Source organism: Pangasianodon hypophthalmus, chromosome 4, assembly GCF_027358585.1.
Source record: "Pangasianodon hypophthalmus isolate fPanHyp1 chromosome 4, fPanHyp1.pri, whole genome shotgun sequence".
Classification (NCBI taxonomy): domain Eukaryota; kingdom Metazoa; phylum Chordata; class Actinopteri; order Siluriformes; family Pangasiidae; genus Pangasianodon; species Pangasianodon hypophthalmus.
This window is the reverse complement of record NC_069713.1, coordinates 5,524,367-5,540,485: the sequence shown is the minus strand read 5'-3', so window position 1 is coordinate 5,540,485 and position 16,119 is coordinate 5,524,367. Positions and strand designations below refer to the sequence as shown.

The following is a 16,119-nucleotide window of genomic DNA, read 5'->3' as shown; positions in this document are numbered from 1 at the left end:
CTGATGTAGGGTGAGGAGGTCTGGGGTTCAGTCGGTGTTCCAGTTCATCCCAAAGGTGTTCAGTGGGGTTGAGGGGTTGCAGGACACTCGAGTTCTTCCACTCCAACCTTCACACACCATGTCTTCATGGAGCTCGCTTTGTGCACAGGGGCATTGTCATGCTGGAACAGTTTTTAGTTCCAGTGAAGGGAAATACAGCATACAGAGACATTCTATACAATTGTGTGCTTCACAGATTGTGTGGCAACAGTTTGGGGAAGAACCACATATGAGGTGTCTACAAACCTTTGGCCATGTATATTATGTGTGTGTGTGTGTGTGTAATATATATATATATATATATATATATATATATATATATATATATATATATATATATATATATATATATATATATATATAAAATCTCAAGTAAAGAGAAAGGAAGAGTAGAAGATGAAATAGAAACACAGGAATGAGTAGAGTTACAGTAGTATATTTTACACTTTTACACTCTTTTTAAAACAGACTTTGGACTTGGTTTTTTTTTTTTTTGATGGATTTGGCAACCCTGTCTGCATGTGAGTGTGGAAAACTGTGTTATAGTGGTTTGTGTGCAGCATGTCGTGGAGGTGTAGTGTCCGAGGGTGTGGGAAACGCAATCAGGCCAAAGCTAAAGATGTTGTTATTCACCGTTTCCCTGAAAAAGACTTGGAGCTCTGCAGTAAATGGTTAGCGGCTATCGGGAAGGTTGTGAATAAAACGGAGAGGAAATACGCGTCTTTCCGAGTGTGCAGCCAGCACTTCAGACCTGACGACTATGAGAGGGATTTGAAGGCGGAATTATTGGGATGTCCACCAAAAAAGGTCTTAAAGAAAACAGCAATTCCGTCTATTTTCCAGACTAAACGAAAGCCAGGCAGAAGGCCCTCTCACACTCCAAAGAAAAGTCAACCTGAGGTAAAGTAGCTTTTTCCGCCGCAAACATCATCTGTTTACTTTTATTTGGCTCAGTTTAGTGTATGAAAACGTTTGTCTATATCACACAATAATCGCCTGAGTTAATTATTCGTAAAATAGAAACGTTTCAGAACAAAAACTGATGTTGATACAGAAATAATAAATTCCTGCGCGGCATTTTGACGTCATCAAGCCGCGCCTGAACACCCGCCATTTTTAAATCTTTTTCTTTTTTCTTTTTATTAATGTTTCGCACGTGTTTTGCATTAAAAGTTAAAAATCTCTTAGTGCAATGGACACTAATTATCATACTAGTAATAACTCATAACTCTAAGAGAGTTTATCCGTATCTATAGTTAATTGGAGATTATGACTCATAGCTGTACTAGTCTTGTGTTCATCCAATTAAATGCTCGCTAGAAACACATGTCCCGCCCCTGCGGCCGGTTATTGGGTTGCAGTAGCAGCTTGTTAGCAGGAAACATGGTTAATTGTGTGTCTATTCCTTTGTATGCCTCAGCCGCTACGTGCTCACTGGCTAAGACAATTCATGAGTTCTAAGGACATGAATTCAAATCCCAGCACTGCCAAGCTGCCCTTGATCAAGGCCCTTAACTCTCAACTGCACAGTATAAATGAGATAAATGAGTTGTTCTGGATAAGGGTGTCTGCCAAATTCTGTAATGTAGTGGTTTTCAGATTTGTCCATCTGTCCATGCCTACATCCAAGAGTCTCTTTTGCAAGAAGTCTCAACAATGCGTGGTTGAAGTGTTTGTCGGATTTATACAGAGTTACTGTGACAAACAGATGAACTGATTAGATTTTGGAATTGATTTTGGTCACAGCAAGTCAAAAGTCTGAAATCGTTTTTCTTCAATGGTTTCCTTCTTGTTTGGTTTACAGAGATGTTACATACACGTTCATGGTCCATTTTCTGGTTATCTAAGATTTTCTGCCATCGGTCTTTGTCTGTTTGACATTCTCATTAGTGCTACATCTTGTTGTGAAACAGCTTCACGTTCAGACATGGGGCACTTCAAGTCAAGTCAAGTGGCTAATAAATTCAGCTAGTTAGTACACAGTGAAATGAAACAACGTTCCTCCAGGACCATGATGCTACATAAAACAACACAGAACTACGAGAGACTACACATTTTTTACATAAAGTGCATGTGCAAACGTGTAAACAGCACAAGACAGTACAATGACTACCAAACTCTCACTACCACTTTGACTACCAAACAATGGTACAACTCTGACTACCAAACATTAAGTACCACTTTTTATTCAAAGGTCCTGAGCTTTCTACAGTAGATTATAATACAGTTTTTAGTAGATATATGCTTTCAATTTGGAAACAAAAACTGCTTACTTGTGACTTGGCTTGTCATGGTGTCAGTGATCCATAAAAAAAACTACAAATGCATCAACATAATAATAAAAAAGCCAGTAGGACTTTCCTAGATTGTTTTGTTTTGCATGTTTTAAAGCAGGGGTTCATGAACTCTTTATAGTCAGTAACCCCTTTAACTGTAAACTAAATTTACAGTTAACCTATGCACAACCCAACTATTCAAATATTAGGCTCTTTATTTAAATGCGTACAATAATATTTCATTTATTTATTGCAGCCATAGATTTTGTTATTCCTGAAAACTCCACTGACAGAACACGTTAAGTCCATGTTGACATTATTTATAAACTTATCTGCTTTAGAGCTTCCGGTTCTGGATGAGTGACCAGTCAAATAGGCTAATGACTATAAGAACTCAGTAATAAACATAATAATTTGTTGCGCTTTCCAGTGCTATAATAAACTAATAAAAAATGAAGGATCTCCTGGCTATACTTCATGGCTTGGTAATGACTTGGTCGTATATTTTTCTTCAGGACCAGGCTTGATGATAACTAATGATGGAATGTACTATATATATAATATTTCTTGATTTTAAAGGTGTCTTCTGGAAAAGAAAATGCACCTACTCCAGGCACGGCATGTTCTGAGGTGGAAGAGAGCTCATGGATTAATGGTAGGAGGAACTTCTGATTAGTCATGCTATGATTTTGCTTAAATACAGTAAGTGCTCATGGATTCATTTGGATTTTTTTTTTATCCCCACAGCAGTCAAGAGCCTTCAGACTCCTCAAGGAGCTAATATTTTTAGGTAAGGAACAAGTGTCATTTTCTTTTTCATCTCTTGGTTTTAAACAAAACAGGAATAGTACGTGTAATTTCACTGTGTAGTTTTTTATTGTGACAAATAATTAAACAAAATGGTGGGCATTTGTTGGTTGCGTAGATATTCACCCTTCTGGGTCAGTACTTGAAGACTTCAACAGGTTTTCTTCTAGGATTGTGCTGTATCTGTATCTAGGATTCCTTGTATTTGCCCTGTATCTTGCCCTCAACCCTGACCAGTTTCCTAGTTCCTGCTGATGAAAAGCACCCCTCCCCCTTACAACATTATACTACCACCACCATGCTTCACTGCCAGGATGGTGTCCTCAGGGTGCTAAGCAGCATTGGGTTTTTACCAACTGTATCACTTTGTGCCAAGGCTAAAATGTACAATTTTGCTTTCATCAGACCAGAGAACGTTTTGGCAAACATGAATGACTTTGTTTCAGTACTCAGAACTCTTCAATAAAGCCCAACTTTGTGGCGTGTCTGGGCAGTGACGGTCCTGGTGAACACCTTCGCACTTCTGAGCTATGGATAACTCCAGCTTCTTCAGAGTTATCCTTTTCCTCTTGTTTGCTTCTCTGACTATTGACCTTCTTACCTAGTCAGTGAAATTTGGTGGTCGGCCTCCTCTTGGCAGAGTCACTATTGTGCCGTATTCTTTCCATTTTTGTATAAGGGATTTAATATTGCTTCATGTTTGTGATTTTTTTTTTTTTTTTTTGCTGGATTTATTTTCATAGCTCATTGTACTGCATGATCCTTATTGCTTAGGCTGCGTAGGTTCTCCATCATATTATAAAGTGAAGTGACGTGTGGCCAAGTATGGTGACCCATACTCGGAATTATGTGGTATTCCAGGAACAGGTGTATTTCTACTGAGATCATATGGTCCTTAAATTGCACCCAAATTGACTCCAACTAATTACATGACTTCTGATGGCAATTGGTTGCATAAGAACTAATGTAGAAGTTTCACAGAAATGTATGCAGTTACACCTTTGACCTTTTTTTATTTGCAAGCATTGATTTTCTGCTCACTTCATATTATGAGCTATTTTGTGTAGCTTAATGATATATATATATATATATATATATATATATATATATATATATATATATATATATATATATAAAATCCGAATCAGGTCTGTTGCAGGTCCAGGATGTAACACTACAAAATCTGAAAAAGTTCAGTGGAGGGTGAATACTTATGCAAGGCACTATAATAGAAATGGTGGAGAAAATCTGTCCTTATTTTTTTCCAGGAGCAGTGAGGTGATTGTGAACACACAGTGTTTGCTGGAGCTCTTCCAGTTCTGCTGGCTTTGTCAGAAAGAGTGCTGTATTACCATTGAGGGCAACGAGAAGCTGTTTTCAGTCACGCAGGACTGCCAGAGTTGTGGCCACCACAGACACTGGAGGAGTCACCCGCCTTCAGCCGAAGCTACACACACCTTTCATAAAGAGGCAGAACATGCACTGAAGCATGAAGATGATGAGGAGGTGTGTATTTATGCAGTCAGTTACACTTAACAGCATTACATGCAGAAGCATTTGGCCTTCCTTGAACAACACAAACACGCATTAAAAAGGGAAAGGGCTTAGTACAATGGCCTAAAATGTCACTGTTAAAAAATCCAGCTTTTTGTAGAAGAAATTATTAAAGCCTGTTAAAATTGAATTAAATATTTTTTTACATTATCCCATGTGTCCTCACCAAAGACTTTCTGTATCCTGCAGGTTGTGGTTCACATTGTGTCATCAGATAACGAGTGCAGTGAGCAGGTGTTTATTGAAAAGGATGGATCGTATTTATCTAGTAATGATGAAGAAGCAAGTTTGCAGGAAGAGGAAGTGAAAAAGAAAAGAAAGAGGACGTCTAAACGTAAACACAGTTCAGATGAGTGGGAGCCATGTTTAGATGCAGAGGCCACAGACTCTGATGTGTCCATGGATGAAGACCTGTTCACAGCTTTAAAGGAGGATGGTCAGGGTAAACTTGTGGTGTGGTGTACACAATGTGGGACCGAGGCCTCGCTCTCCTGTTCTGTCCATCGACACAAAAAAGTGTTCTGCTGTGCTCAGTGCAGTGAAGGTGACGACACTCAAGCACATCATTTTGAAACACTACGTGTTCGGTTTGATGACGTCGGCAGTTTTCAGAAACATGCTGAACAGGAGCACGGAGTCAAACCATTCTATAAACTGTGTCAGGACTGTGGCAAGTTTGTTATAGCAGATCCTGAATCCCGAGGTTTAAAAGAACATAAATGTGAACACAAGTCCAAATTTATCATCTGTCCAGAATGTGGGAAAAGATTCCTCACCAAGGTCGGACTAAAGTCGCACTACACTCAGCTCCATTCGGATTATGATCACCCGTGTAAATACTGTCTGAAGGTCTTCAAAACCAGGTCAATAAAACTGGAACATGAGCAGACTCATCCTAAAGAAAAACAGCCATACAGCTGTTCAAAGTGTGTAAAAAGGTTTTCCAATATTTATAAACGCAACAGACATGTCCGGTCCCATGGAGGTCCACAAAAACATGTGTGTGATGTATGTAAGAAGAGCTTTAAGGACATTTACAAGCTGAGGAGGCATAAGCTCATCCACTCTGGAGAACAGCCTTTCAAATGCCAAGTGTGTGAGCGTTCTTTCAACCAAATGGAAAACCTCACTTCCCACATGCGCGTCCACACTGGAGAGAAACCTTTCATGTGTGAACAATGTGGAGAGTCATTCAGTCACAACGTCAGCCTGAAGAACCACAAGCAACGACACCATGACTCGAGTTTGACTCAAGAGAAAGATGTGCTAAATGATGTAGAGAATAAGGGGATGAATACAGCGGTGGGGGTTCCACAGTAAAGCTTGGGTTAATAGATCATGAGGAAAAACTATGTCTGTTAAGTGTTCCACTGTTATTTGTATAATACAGACTGTGCTGTCTCTCTCGCCTGCACAATAAATACAAATTACAGAACCATTTCTAGAAGAATCCATTTTTATTGACTTCATCTGATGTTCAGTGTTTTCGAAGGAGCTTGAACCTCAAAGTCAAAGCACACTACCTCTGAGAAAAACCATGAAGACCACTGCAATGTTTTTGAAATGCAAACTCTGAAATAAATTGGACAGTATAGTTACATTGCTTCAAAAATCATTTATTTTACTGACTGGTCTTGTGGTTACGCTTATGTTCTTGCACACCACCACTTATTTAAAGCAATTATACTCTCTTGAGGCTAATTGAAGACATAACTATACTTTTACAGACTAAACAGTTGACACACTCAATTCCAGAATTAGAGAAAAATAATAATCATAATTATTATTAATATTATTATTATTATTATTATTATTATTTTAATTGAAGTCCATTATCTGGCATGAATGACAGCTGCACAGCATTCCATTTCTTTCCATCACTTAAGACATACACTGTATGGCCAAAGGTTTCTGGACACCTGATCATCACATCCATATGTGGTTCTTCCCCAAACTGTTGCCACAAAGTTTGAAGCACAGAACTGTATAGAATGTATCTGCATGCTGTAGCATGACAATTTCCCCTTTACTGGAACTAAGAGGTCCAAACCTGTTCCAGCATGACGATGCCCCTGTGCACAAGGTGAGCTCCATGAAGACATGGTGTGTGAAGGTTGGAGTGGAAGAACTCGAGTGTCCTGCACAGAGCCCTGACCTCAACCCCACTGAACACCTTTGGGATGAACTGGAACACCGACTGAACCCCAGACCTCCTCACCAACATCAGCGCCTGATCTCACTAATGCTCTTGTAGCTGAAGCACAACTCCCCTCAGCCACGCTTCAACATCTAGTGGAAGGCCTTCCCAGAAGAGTGGAGCTTATTATAACAGCAAAGGAGGGAATAAATCTGGAATGGGATGTTCAGCAGGCACATGTGAGTGTGATGGTCAGATGTCTATAAACTTTTATCCATATTGTGTTTGTACATGGACTGAATTTTTTTTTTTTTTGTGAACCACAAGTGCATCAGTGAACTGAAGTCCAGCTTTGGGCACATGCATAGGCTTTCTAAATCAATTATGGTCTTCACATGCATATTGGGATATTAGTGCCTCAGTGTATTGTTTTATCTTGCTCTGTTGTGCAGTGACTCTCTCATGCATTTCCTTCTGCTCACTGAGTTTCTGTGATGGGAGAATATTCAGTTTAATCTACATCTTCCTACCCCTAGTGATGTTAAATGGAAATACACCTATTATATCATTCTGTAAGAACACCAGGTAAATGGGGAAATATGGAAGAATGGATAAAAGTGTTCACCATGGACACTTTCAGCATTTTGCGAATCCTAATTGTGCTGATGTTCAGTACAACAGTATGCTTGTTCATGCGATATTGCTTGTCAGTGTTTTTGTTTAAAATATATTAACAGATTACATTACATCACTCAACACCAGTGGGAAGCAGACAATAGTTAACACAATACAAACATGAAAAGGAAAACAAATCAACAAAATAGGATTACATAAAAACAGCAAACTTAGGTCAAACATTGCAGGTTTTTAACTGTAGTACTCGTAGCTGTTTCCCATCACTGCTGACAATAAAATGTGATTAAACAAAGGAATCCATTCATTAATTAATTAAAAAAAGTTAAAAAGTTGCTAATAATGCATACACTTTAATAGTTTCTGTTACCACTCTTTTTTTTCCTAGAAACATCCTATTCCAATGTCAGAGCAGGTTAATGGTGTTATTGGTGGTCTTCCCCCAAGCCATCAGACTCCTTAATAATCAGAGACTGGACTGACAACACACACACGCACTCAACGGATCATCATCCCATCCTCTTTGCAATTTTTGCACATCTCTGTATTCAATTTCTGCTGCTACAATATTTATAATATACTGTATGTAATCTTTAAACTCTACCTGACTGCTACTGCTTATGTTTATATTTACAGCAACTTATATTGTTACTCTTTTGCACTGCTGTCATCTGATTCACTTTCTACTAGAACTGTGTACTAGTCAGCGCTGCACTGTAACTCACTGTGCCCATTGTCTTGTTTTGGTAGTTCTGTACTGTCTTGTGCTGTCTGCACATGTTGCACTTTATGTAAATATATTTAATGTCTCCTGGAGTTCTGTATTTGTTTGATGTAGCATCATGGTCCTGGAGGAACGTTGTTTTGTTTCACTGTGTACTAACTAGCTGTATATGGTTGAAATGACAATAAAGCCACTTGACTTGACTTGAAATGACTACATTTACTGTAAAGTACTAAGTTTGCTTCTGATGCCAGTTTTACTATATTGGGAGTTGTTTTACAACCACAATTTCACACCTCATGATACCCCAGTCTGGAATAATAGGTACATCACTTATAGAAAGAAGCCACCATTTATTGCGGAATGGTTAGAGGAATATGTTCGGTATAAATTTCTTAAAACAGAATTGTAATGTCAGGTGAGGAATTTTGGAACAGTATGTAATTGAAAACAATATAATAAGGTTATCGTGGCAATTCCAAAAGCCATGATCAGAGCTTTTAGCTCTTTTAGTAAGCTTTTAGTTCAAGGCTCAGACTTCTTAACTGTGAGGATTTCAAGGTTCAAGGGTCAAGGTTCATTTATTTGCTATTCAACATGTTAAAAACATGAAAGAACGAAAACTGTTTCCCAGGTCCAGCGTTAAAAAACATAATAATAAATAGATAATTAGGTGCTTCCAATCTTTTTTCTAAGGAAACACTTTAATCTTACACAATATCCAAATGTTTCAATTAGTTTCTCAGGCATTTCCATAATCTTTCATATCTAAACCCCATAACTCTGTATATCTATTAGATTTCTTGTAACTTGAAAAGCTAAGGGAGTCCATTTCAAAATAATGACTGGAATTTCTCCACCTAGGGAACTCTTGAGACAGAGATTTGGTTTGCATGATAAATGTTTGCATATTTGGTAAAGAAGATATTGAAACCACTGGCCATATTTTTTTCCTCTTGTTAATTGGTAACAGCTGTCTTTTATCTGAGTTTAACAAAAATGATCGAAATGAATTTATGGGATGATAAGAATTGAAGACAAGAATTCTGAATTGGATGTAAATATTATTAATTGCATTTTTTAAAAATTCACAAAGGTAGTTTAGTAAAAACTATTCCATTTTGTATACATTTCACTAAAAGCTCTCTCACTATTTCACAATATATGAGAAAAATATGCTCCCAGATATTACTTTCATGCAGTGGATATTTTGTAGAATCATTTTTGCTCTTACTGTGTTAGATGGATATATGTATTTAATATACTACTGTGCATGCTTTTTATGTCTGTGCTTCTGTTTTGCATGTTTCAATTAGTCTTTTGAAGAGTGTTTTGAATGATGGTTTTTTTTTGGCATGTTTATAAAATAATTTTAATTATTTCAGTGGAAATTTTATATTTAGTTTTTGGAGTGACTCTGTAACATTCTGTCCAGGGACTACAGATGAAAAACAGCCTTTGGCCAACTCTGGTGAATTTACAGTGAAGTTTAATAATGTGCACTGTCCCTAAACCAATAAATAAATAAATAAACAAATTCAAGCATACACTTTTTATACTGTATTTAATTAATCATTTAACTATTTATTTATTGCATTTTATTTATTCATTTTTTCCTTCTGTTATAAGTTTCTGTGTCAAAACTCGGTTGTTATTTAACTCTTATAGTCATGTCTCTTATGGCCATTAATGTTTTTGTAAATTGCAATTAAAAAAGTTTACTTCTGATGGTGTGGGCGGCCATGTTGTTTTGACGTCACTCCGTAAACACGGAAGTAACTAGTTGATGAGTAGGAATTTCAAAGTTTCAAGTTGAAGGGGCGTTTTCTTTGGCTTTTACTGGTTGGAGGTTGGGAATTACAAGCTGTAACCTCGAGTCGAAGGCAGTAAAGAAAGTAGAATTATCCACTATAACCAAGACGTGCTAGCACTTGTTTCCACATGTTTGGACCTGGGTCTGGGATGCAGAGATACATGTGTCACAAAATGGGGGCTCGATTACACTTCCATGCCTAATCACCCCGGCAAAATGAGCGAAACTGAAATAAGACAAGAGGTAAGATTAGATTAGATTAGATTAGATACATGCAGAACTTTGCACTAAATGGTTAGTGGCTATTGAAAAAGTAAAAGTAAAACTATGCATGTTTATATGTGTGCAGATCTGAGGACTCTGAGAGGGGTTTGAAGGTGCAATTATTGGTTTACCCACCAAAAAGGTTTTAAAGGTTTTAAAATTCAATCCATATTTCAGACAAGACCAGGCAGAAGATCCTCTCAGCCTCAAAACAACACACTTCAGTCTCAAACTGGCAGCAGGAAGTAGGCTACTGTACCAGCCAGAAAATAACACCTAAACAATAATATACATCCAAAACTATGTTTTTCTAGATCGTATTTGTGTACAAAACACTAAGGAAATAAAGTTCTGAAATACCAAATTTCAGTGGTACTTTATTTATTATTATTATTTTTAAAAAATGCCGGGAGTTCTGACGCGTTTTAATGACGTAGAAATCCCGCGCAGAAAGTTATCCTTATTTGTTTACTTACTTTTTTTTTTTTTTTTTAAATTAACCAAGCTTTGACACAAAATATTCCCATTCAGAAACATATAACAGAAGGGGAGAAGGGAGAAAATAAATATCAAAATAAATGAATACATTAAATACAATAAATAAAAAACTAATTTAAATAATAAATTAAATAGGGTGTAAAGAGAGTCCTCCTAAATATAAGCTTGAATGCTGGGGTCTACAAAATTTAGTAATTCAGTGATTTAGTAATTTCTGGGCACAAACTTTTTAATTTTTATGCTAAATAGTGTGAGAGCCTCTTGTGAAATGTATTATAAAAAAGGAATATTTTTAAAATGCATTACTTTGTCAATGAAAAATTCTGAAGGAATGTATATCTATGTATCTGTTTGAACAGATTTTATTTACATGTTGCTACTTGCTTTTTTGCTTTTGTTACTTCCTGTTTTCGTACATTTTATTTCCTGTACACTATAGCAACAATTAAAAAAAAAAAATCTCAAACATTATTATACTACAAAATGTCCAGGTAGCTGACTAGCGTGGGATATAAGCTTAACTGTCCCTAAAATAAATTAAGCCAAATAAAATTAAACACTTAATGTTTGGAAAAGGCTTGAGTGATATAATGATATTATTGTCCCTATGCGATATTATGTTGTCACAATATCCAGTGATGTTTATCGCCGATTTATTGCTGCGTTAGTCTAGCGGTCATAACTTGTAATTTCCGACCTCCAGCCAAGAAAAACCAAAGAAGACTCTCCGTCAGCTTCTACTCGGGAGCTCTGTACGGTTCCCTCAACCCCGATTTCATCTGAGTTCAGCAAGTGACGTCATATCAACATGGCCACTCACGGCATCAGCAGTAAACAAAGTAGCACCTCTTACCTTTTAAGTCAAAAATCAAAGTCATTCCTTTATCATTCCTTCTCATCACAGATGTGTTGAGTGAGGGACGAAATATAGCTTCTCCAGGACATGGTGCTACATTTAACATGAAACAGCAGCAGACAAGAGTGCAAACAGGCAGACAGTAGACTGTACACAAACACTATATGATAGATTATACAACCATTATGCACAGGACAGTATTATTATTAGCTTTAATCAACATACATACAATTTCACTTAATATCTATAACACTGACTATGCAGTTCACTTTTTGAGGAGGAAAATACACATCACTCATCAGTTAGCTAACCAGCTTGTTGCTAACAAAAGACAAACATGGAGGCCTCCATTTTTCCACTTTGTATGTCAAATTCACTGAGGTCGGAAATGATGTCATTCAGTCCTGTGAATTAGCACTTAGAAGTCAAACGCAGCATTACTCGTGATTTGGCTGTCTGTCATGGTGTTAGTAAGACATACCTTAAACTAAAAAATTACTTGTGCATCAATATAATGAAGGCAGTAGGATCTTCCCAAGTTGTTGTGTTTTGCATGTTTTATAGCAGCGGTTCTCAAACTATTTACAGTCTTGGGCACCTTTAACTGTAAAGTAAATTTCACTTTGCTTAGACATAATGACTTTAAGAACTCAATAATATGCATAATAGCTTTCATAATAACGGATTGAGATTTCCATAACTTTAACAAATAAATAAATGAAGGACCCCCAGGCTAAACTAAATGCATTGCTTGCATTAAATTACCACAATATCTGATGACTTGGTCATGACTTGGTAGTATATTCTTCTTCAGGACAAGGTTTGATGGTAACCAGTGATGTAATGTACTATATATAATATTTGGTCTTGTTTTTAAAGGTGTCTTCCGAAAAAGAAAATGCACCTGCTTCAGCCACAACATGTTCTGAGGTGGAAGAGAGCTCATGGCTTAAAGGTAGGAGGAATTTCTGATTAGTTGTGTTACCATTTTGCTTAAACACAATAAACTGAGATTATGATGTTCATGGATTAAACTGGATTAATTTCCCCGCCCCCCCCACAGCATTTAAGAGTGTTCAGACTCCTGAGGGATCTAACATTTTACAGTAAGGAACCAGCACCATTTCCTTTTTCTTCTCTTGGTTTTAAACCAAACAAGAATAGTGTACGTAATTACTCTGTGTTTTGAAATCAGTGTTTTGTATATTTGTATGCATTTTTAACATTTGATTTACACAACGTGTCTAACAACCGAAGGTACACACATGTTTTATTATGACAAAGGCTAATTTAGAAAAATGTCAGACATTTATTGGCTGCATAAGTATTCACTCCCCTGGGTCAGTGCTTGGTAGAACCACCTTTGGCTGCAGTTACAGGTGCAGGGCTTCAGGAATATGTGTCCATCAACACTGCACATCTGGATCCTAATATTATTTGCTCATTCAGCTTGGCAAAATTGCTCAGGTTCTGTTATGCTGCATTTGTGGTGCCTTGTAAATGGTCATTTGCAAGTTGTAATGACATCAGTCCCCATCATGGGAAATTTTCAGTGGTTTTTACTGGGTGTAAGTGGGGAATTACAAGTTGTAACTTCACCTTGAATGCAGCATTAGACTAGATGGAGACAAGTCACGTCTCAACGCCAGTCTCAAGCCTGGAACATGTTTTCTTTTAGGACTGTATTTGGCTCTGTTTTGCCCTTAACCCTGACCAGTTTCCCGGTTGATGAAAAGCGTCCCCAAAACACGATGCTACCGCCACCATGTTTTACGGTGGGAATGGTGTTCTCTGAGTGATCAGAAGCATTGGAATTCCCTCAAAGGTAGCACTTTGTGCCAAGGCCAAAAAGTTCATTTTTGGTGTCATCAGAGCACAGACGTCTCTCATCTGAGTTCATCACTCTAGCTCCCTCAGAGTTATCCTTCTCCTCTTGTGTGCTTCTCTGACTAATGGCCTCCTGTATGCAGAGTCACTATTGTGCCATATTTTTGCAACTTAGTAATGAATTTAATATTCCTCTGCGAAATGTTCAAGTGTTCATGTTGCTTGTTTTGTTTTTATTTGCAAACTATATTGATTTTCCCCAAATTCAGTATTATGGTCTATTTTGTGCAGATTCATTATATATAATCCAAATTAAGATTTTTTATTTAATTCTTTTCAGGAGTCGTGAGGTGCTGGTGAACACACAACATTTACTGGATCTCTTCCAGGTCTGCTGGCTTTGTCATAATAAGTGCTGTATTACCATTAGGTGCAATAAGAGGCTGTTTTCAGTCACACAGAACTGCCAGAATTGTGGCTACCACAGAGAATGGAAGAGTCAGCCCCCTTCAGCCGAACCTGCACAGACCTTTCATAATCAGGAGGTGTGTATATATGCAGTCAGCTATCCTTAACAGCATTATGTAAAATCATTTGGGGTGCCTTCCTTGAATATCATAAACACACATTAAAAAGGAATAGGTTTGAGCACCATGGCCTACAGTCTCTGCTGATGAAGCCATCTTTTCTTAGAAGAAATTGTGTTAAATTCTTACCTTTATGTAAGACGTGTAAAATTGTAATAATTTTCTAATTAAATAATTTTTTTCACACTAGCCCCAGTATACTTAAAGGGCCACTCTGACCAAAGTAAAAATGTAAACTTTGATATGTCTGTTGTAAACATGGCTACTGGCAGCGAGGATGCAGCGGGCTCCCAGTTTTCCAGTTTGAATTCCACAGAAACCTGCTCCTGATTATGTATCTTGGAGGTGGACACAAAATTTGAATGACTACAGTGGTTTTGGTGGATATTTGGGTGGGATGGGGAAGCCAGATAAATAGCTGGCTACTGCTAGTAATCAGTTGCTTTGCTTTGGAAGTAAATTATTGCAATGGAACCAATGGATTACTCAAGCAACAGAAATGACTCAATGGATTTTTTTTTTTTGAGTTACTTTTATTGAACAGCGACATCCAGCCATACATGATTGTATCGCGACTCATTGTTGCAACTGCTTACTTGGTACTTGTCCGTCATGGTCTCACTGCAGCAATATAGTGAAAAGCCAGTAGGATTTTCCCAGATCGTTTTATTTTTCATGTTTTACAGCAGTTCTCAAACTCTTTATAGTCCAGGACGTCTTTAAATGTAAACTAAATTTAATAGACCTCTCCAAACATAACACAATTATTCAAATATTAGGCTCATTATTTAAATGTGTATAATAATATTTTGGTTATTTATTGCAGCTGTAGATATTTTTATTTCTGAAATCTCCACTGACAGAACACATCAAGTCCCCGTTGACATTGTTTATAAACTTTAGAGGTTGAGGTTTTGGAGACGTGACCAATCAAATAGGCTAATGACTATAAGAATGCAATAGTAAACGTAATTACTTTGACAAAAATTTGTTGGCATCGCTATTTTCTATCGGCACTTCATCCGGGGGTTCAACTCCATCACACACCTGCTAACGTCACTTCTCAAAAAGGGGGCAAAGCGCCTGGTGTGGAATCCGGCAGCAGAGAGGTCCCTCCAGGAGCTTGAGGCAGCATTTACCACTGCGTCCATCCTCAAGCATCCCACTCCATCAAAGCCCTTTGTTGTAGAGGTAGATGCCTCCGAAAAGGGAGTCAGAGCCATCCTCTCTCAACGGTTTGGAGAAAAACCCAAGTTACATCCAGTGGCGTTTTTCTTGAGAAAGCTATCCCCGGCAGAACAGAATTATGATATCGGGAACAGAGAGCTGCTGGCAGTAAAGTTGGAGGAGTGACGCCACTGGGATGGGTTGGAATGAGCCAAGCATCGTTATATGAATTCGTTATATTCACAAATCACAAAAAGTATCTCCATACTGAGAATCGCCTGAAGCTCCACCAATTGCCGGCTGGTCCCTCTACTTCGCCAGGTTTCATTTCACCTGCTCCTATCGACCAGGCTCCAAAAACATGAAAGCAGATGCACTCTCCCGCATGCTCACTGCCGGGCCACGAGAGGTACATCCATCCCCCGTTCTGCTTCGTGACTGCCGTGGACAGCCATTGTCCCGTATGCTGCAGCACCAGATTCCCCGTTCTTGTCTCCCAAATGGAGTGTTCGTGGTGGTTAGGTTCCATACCAGGCTTGTCACATGGGCCCACAACTCTGTAGCCACCGGTCACCCAGGTACCAGGCGCACTTATTATCTGCTGCAGAACAAGTACTGGTGGCCCAACATGTGGGCTGATGTGCACCAAGCCGTCTCCTCCTGTACCACCTGTGCCCAAGCCAAGGTATCCAGAACCCTACCAGCAGGCAAGCTCCTACCATTGCCCACACCCCAATGGCCCTGGTCCCACATCACTGTTGATTTTATCACAGACCTTCCAGAATCCCCTGGGCACACCACAGTTCTGGTTATTATTGACTGCTTCTCCAAGTCCCTGTGCCTCTGCCTACTACCCAGTCTGCCCACTGCCTTTGAAACCATGGAGCTCTTGTTCAACTACGTGGTCCAGGACTTCGGGATTCCGGAGGATATCGTC

General features: G+C 38.3%; 2 protein-coding genes across 3 annotated transcripts in view; both read left to right on the top strand.

Annotated features, from left to right (window-relative positions):
- The first annotated feature begins 433 nt into the window (after nucleotides 1-433).
- LOC113547303 (zinc finger protein 391) lies at nucleotides 434-8,320 on the top strand. The gene is made up of 5 exons (XM_053233621.1): nucleotides 434-939; nucleotides 2,895-2,970; nucleotides 3,063-3,105; nucleotides 4,391-4,628; nucleotides 4,866-8,320. The coding sequence occupies exons 1-5, from the start codon at nucleotides 601-603 to the stop codon at nucleotides 5,994-5,996; spliced, it is 1,827 nt and encodes a 608-aa protein (XP_053089596.1). The 5' UTR covers nucleotides 434-600; the 3' UTR covers nucleotides 5,997-8,320.
- Nucleotides 8,321-9,937: 1,617 nt separating this feature from the next.
- LOC113547304 (zinc finger protein 454-like) overlaps nucleotides 9,938-16,119 on the top strand; it is a 42,294-nt gene continuing 36,112 nt past the window's right edge. For both annotated transcript variants that reach the window (XM_053233710.1, XM_026947578.3), the window contains exons 1-4: nucleotides 9,938-10,226; nucleotides 12,481-12,556; nucleotides 12,665-12,707; nucleotides 13,769-13,973. In XM_053233710.1, coding sequence (XP_053089685.1) covers nucleotides 10,179-10,226; nucleotides 12,481-12,556; nucleotides 12,665-12,707; nucleotides 13,769-13,973 — 372 coding nt within the window. In that variant the 5' untranslated portion in view covers nucleotides 9,938-10,178. The remainder of the gene's footprint in view (nucleotides 10,227-12,480; nucleotides 12,557-12,664; nucleotides 12,708-13,768; nucleotides 13,974-16,119) is intronic.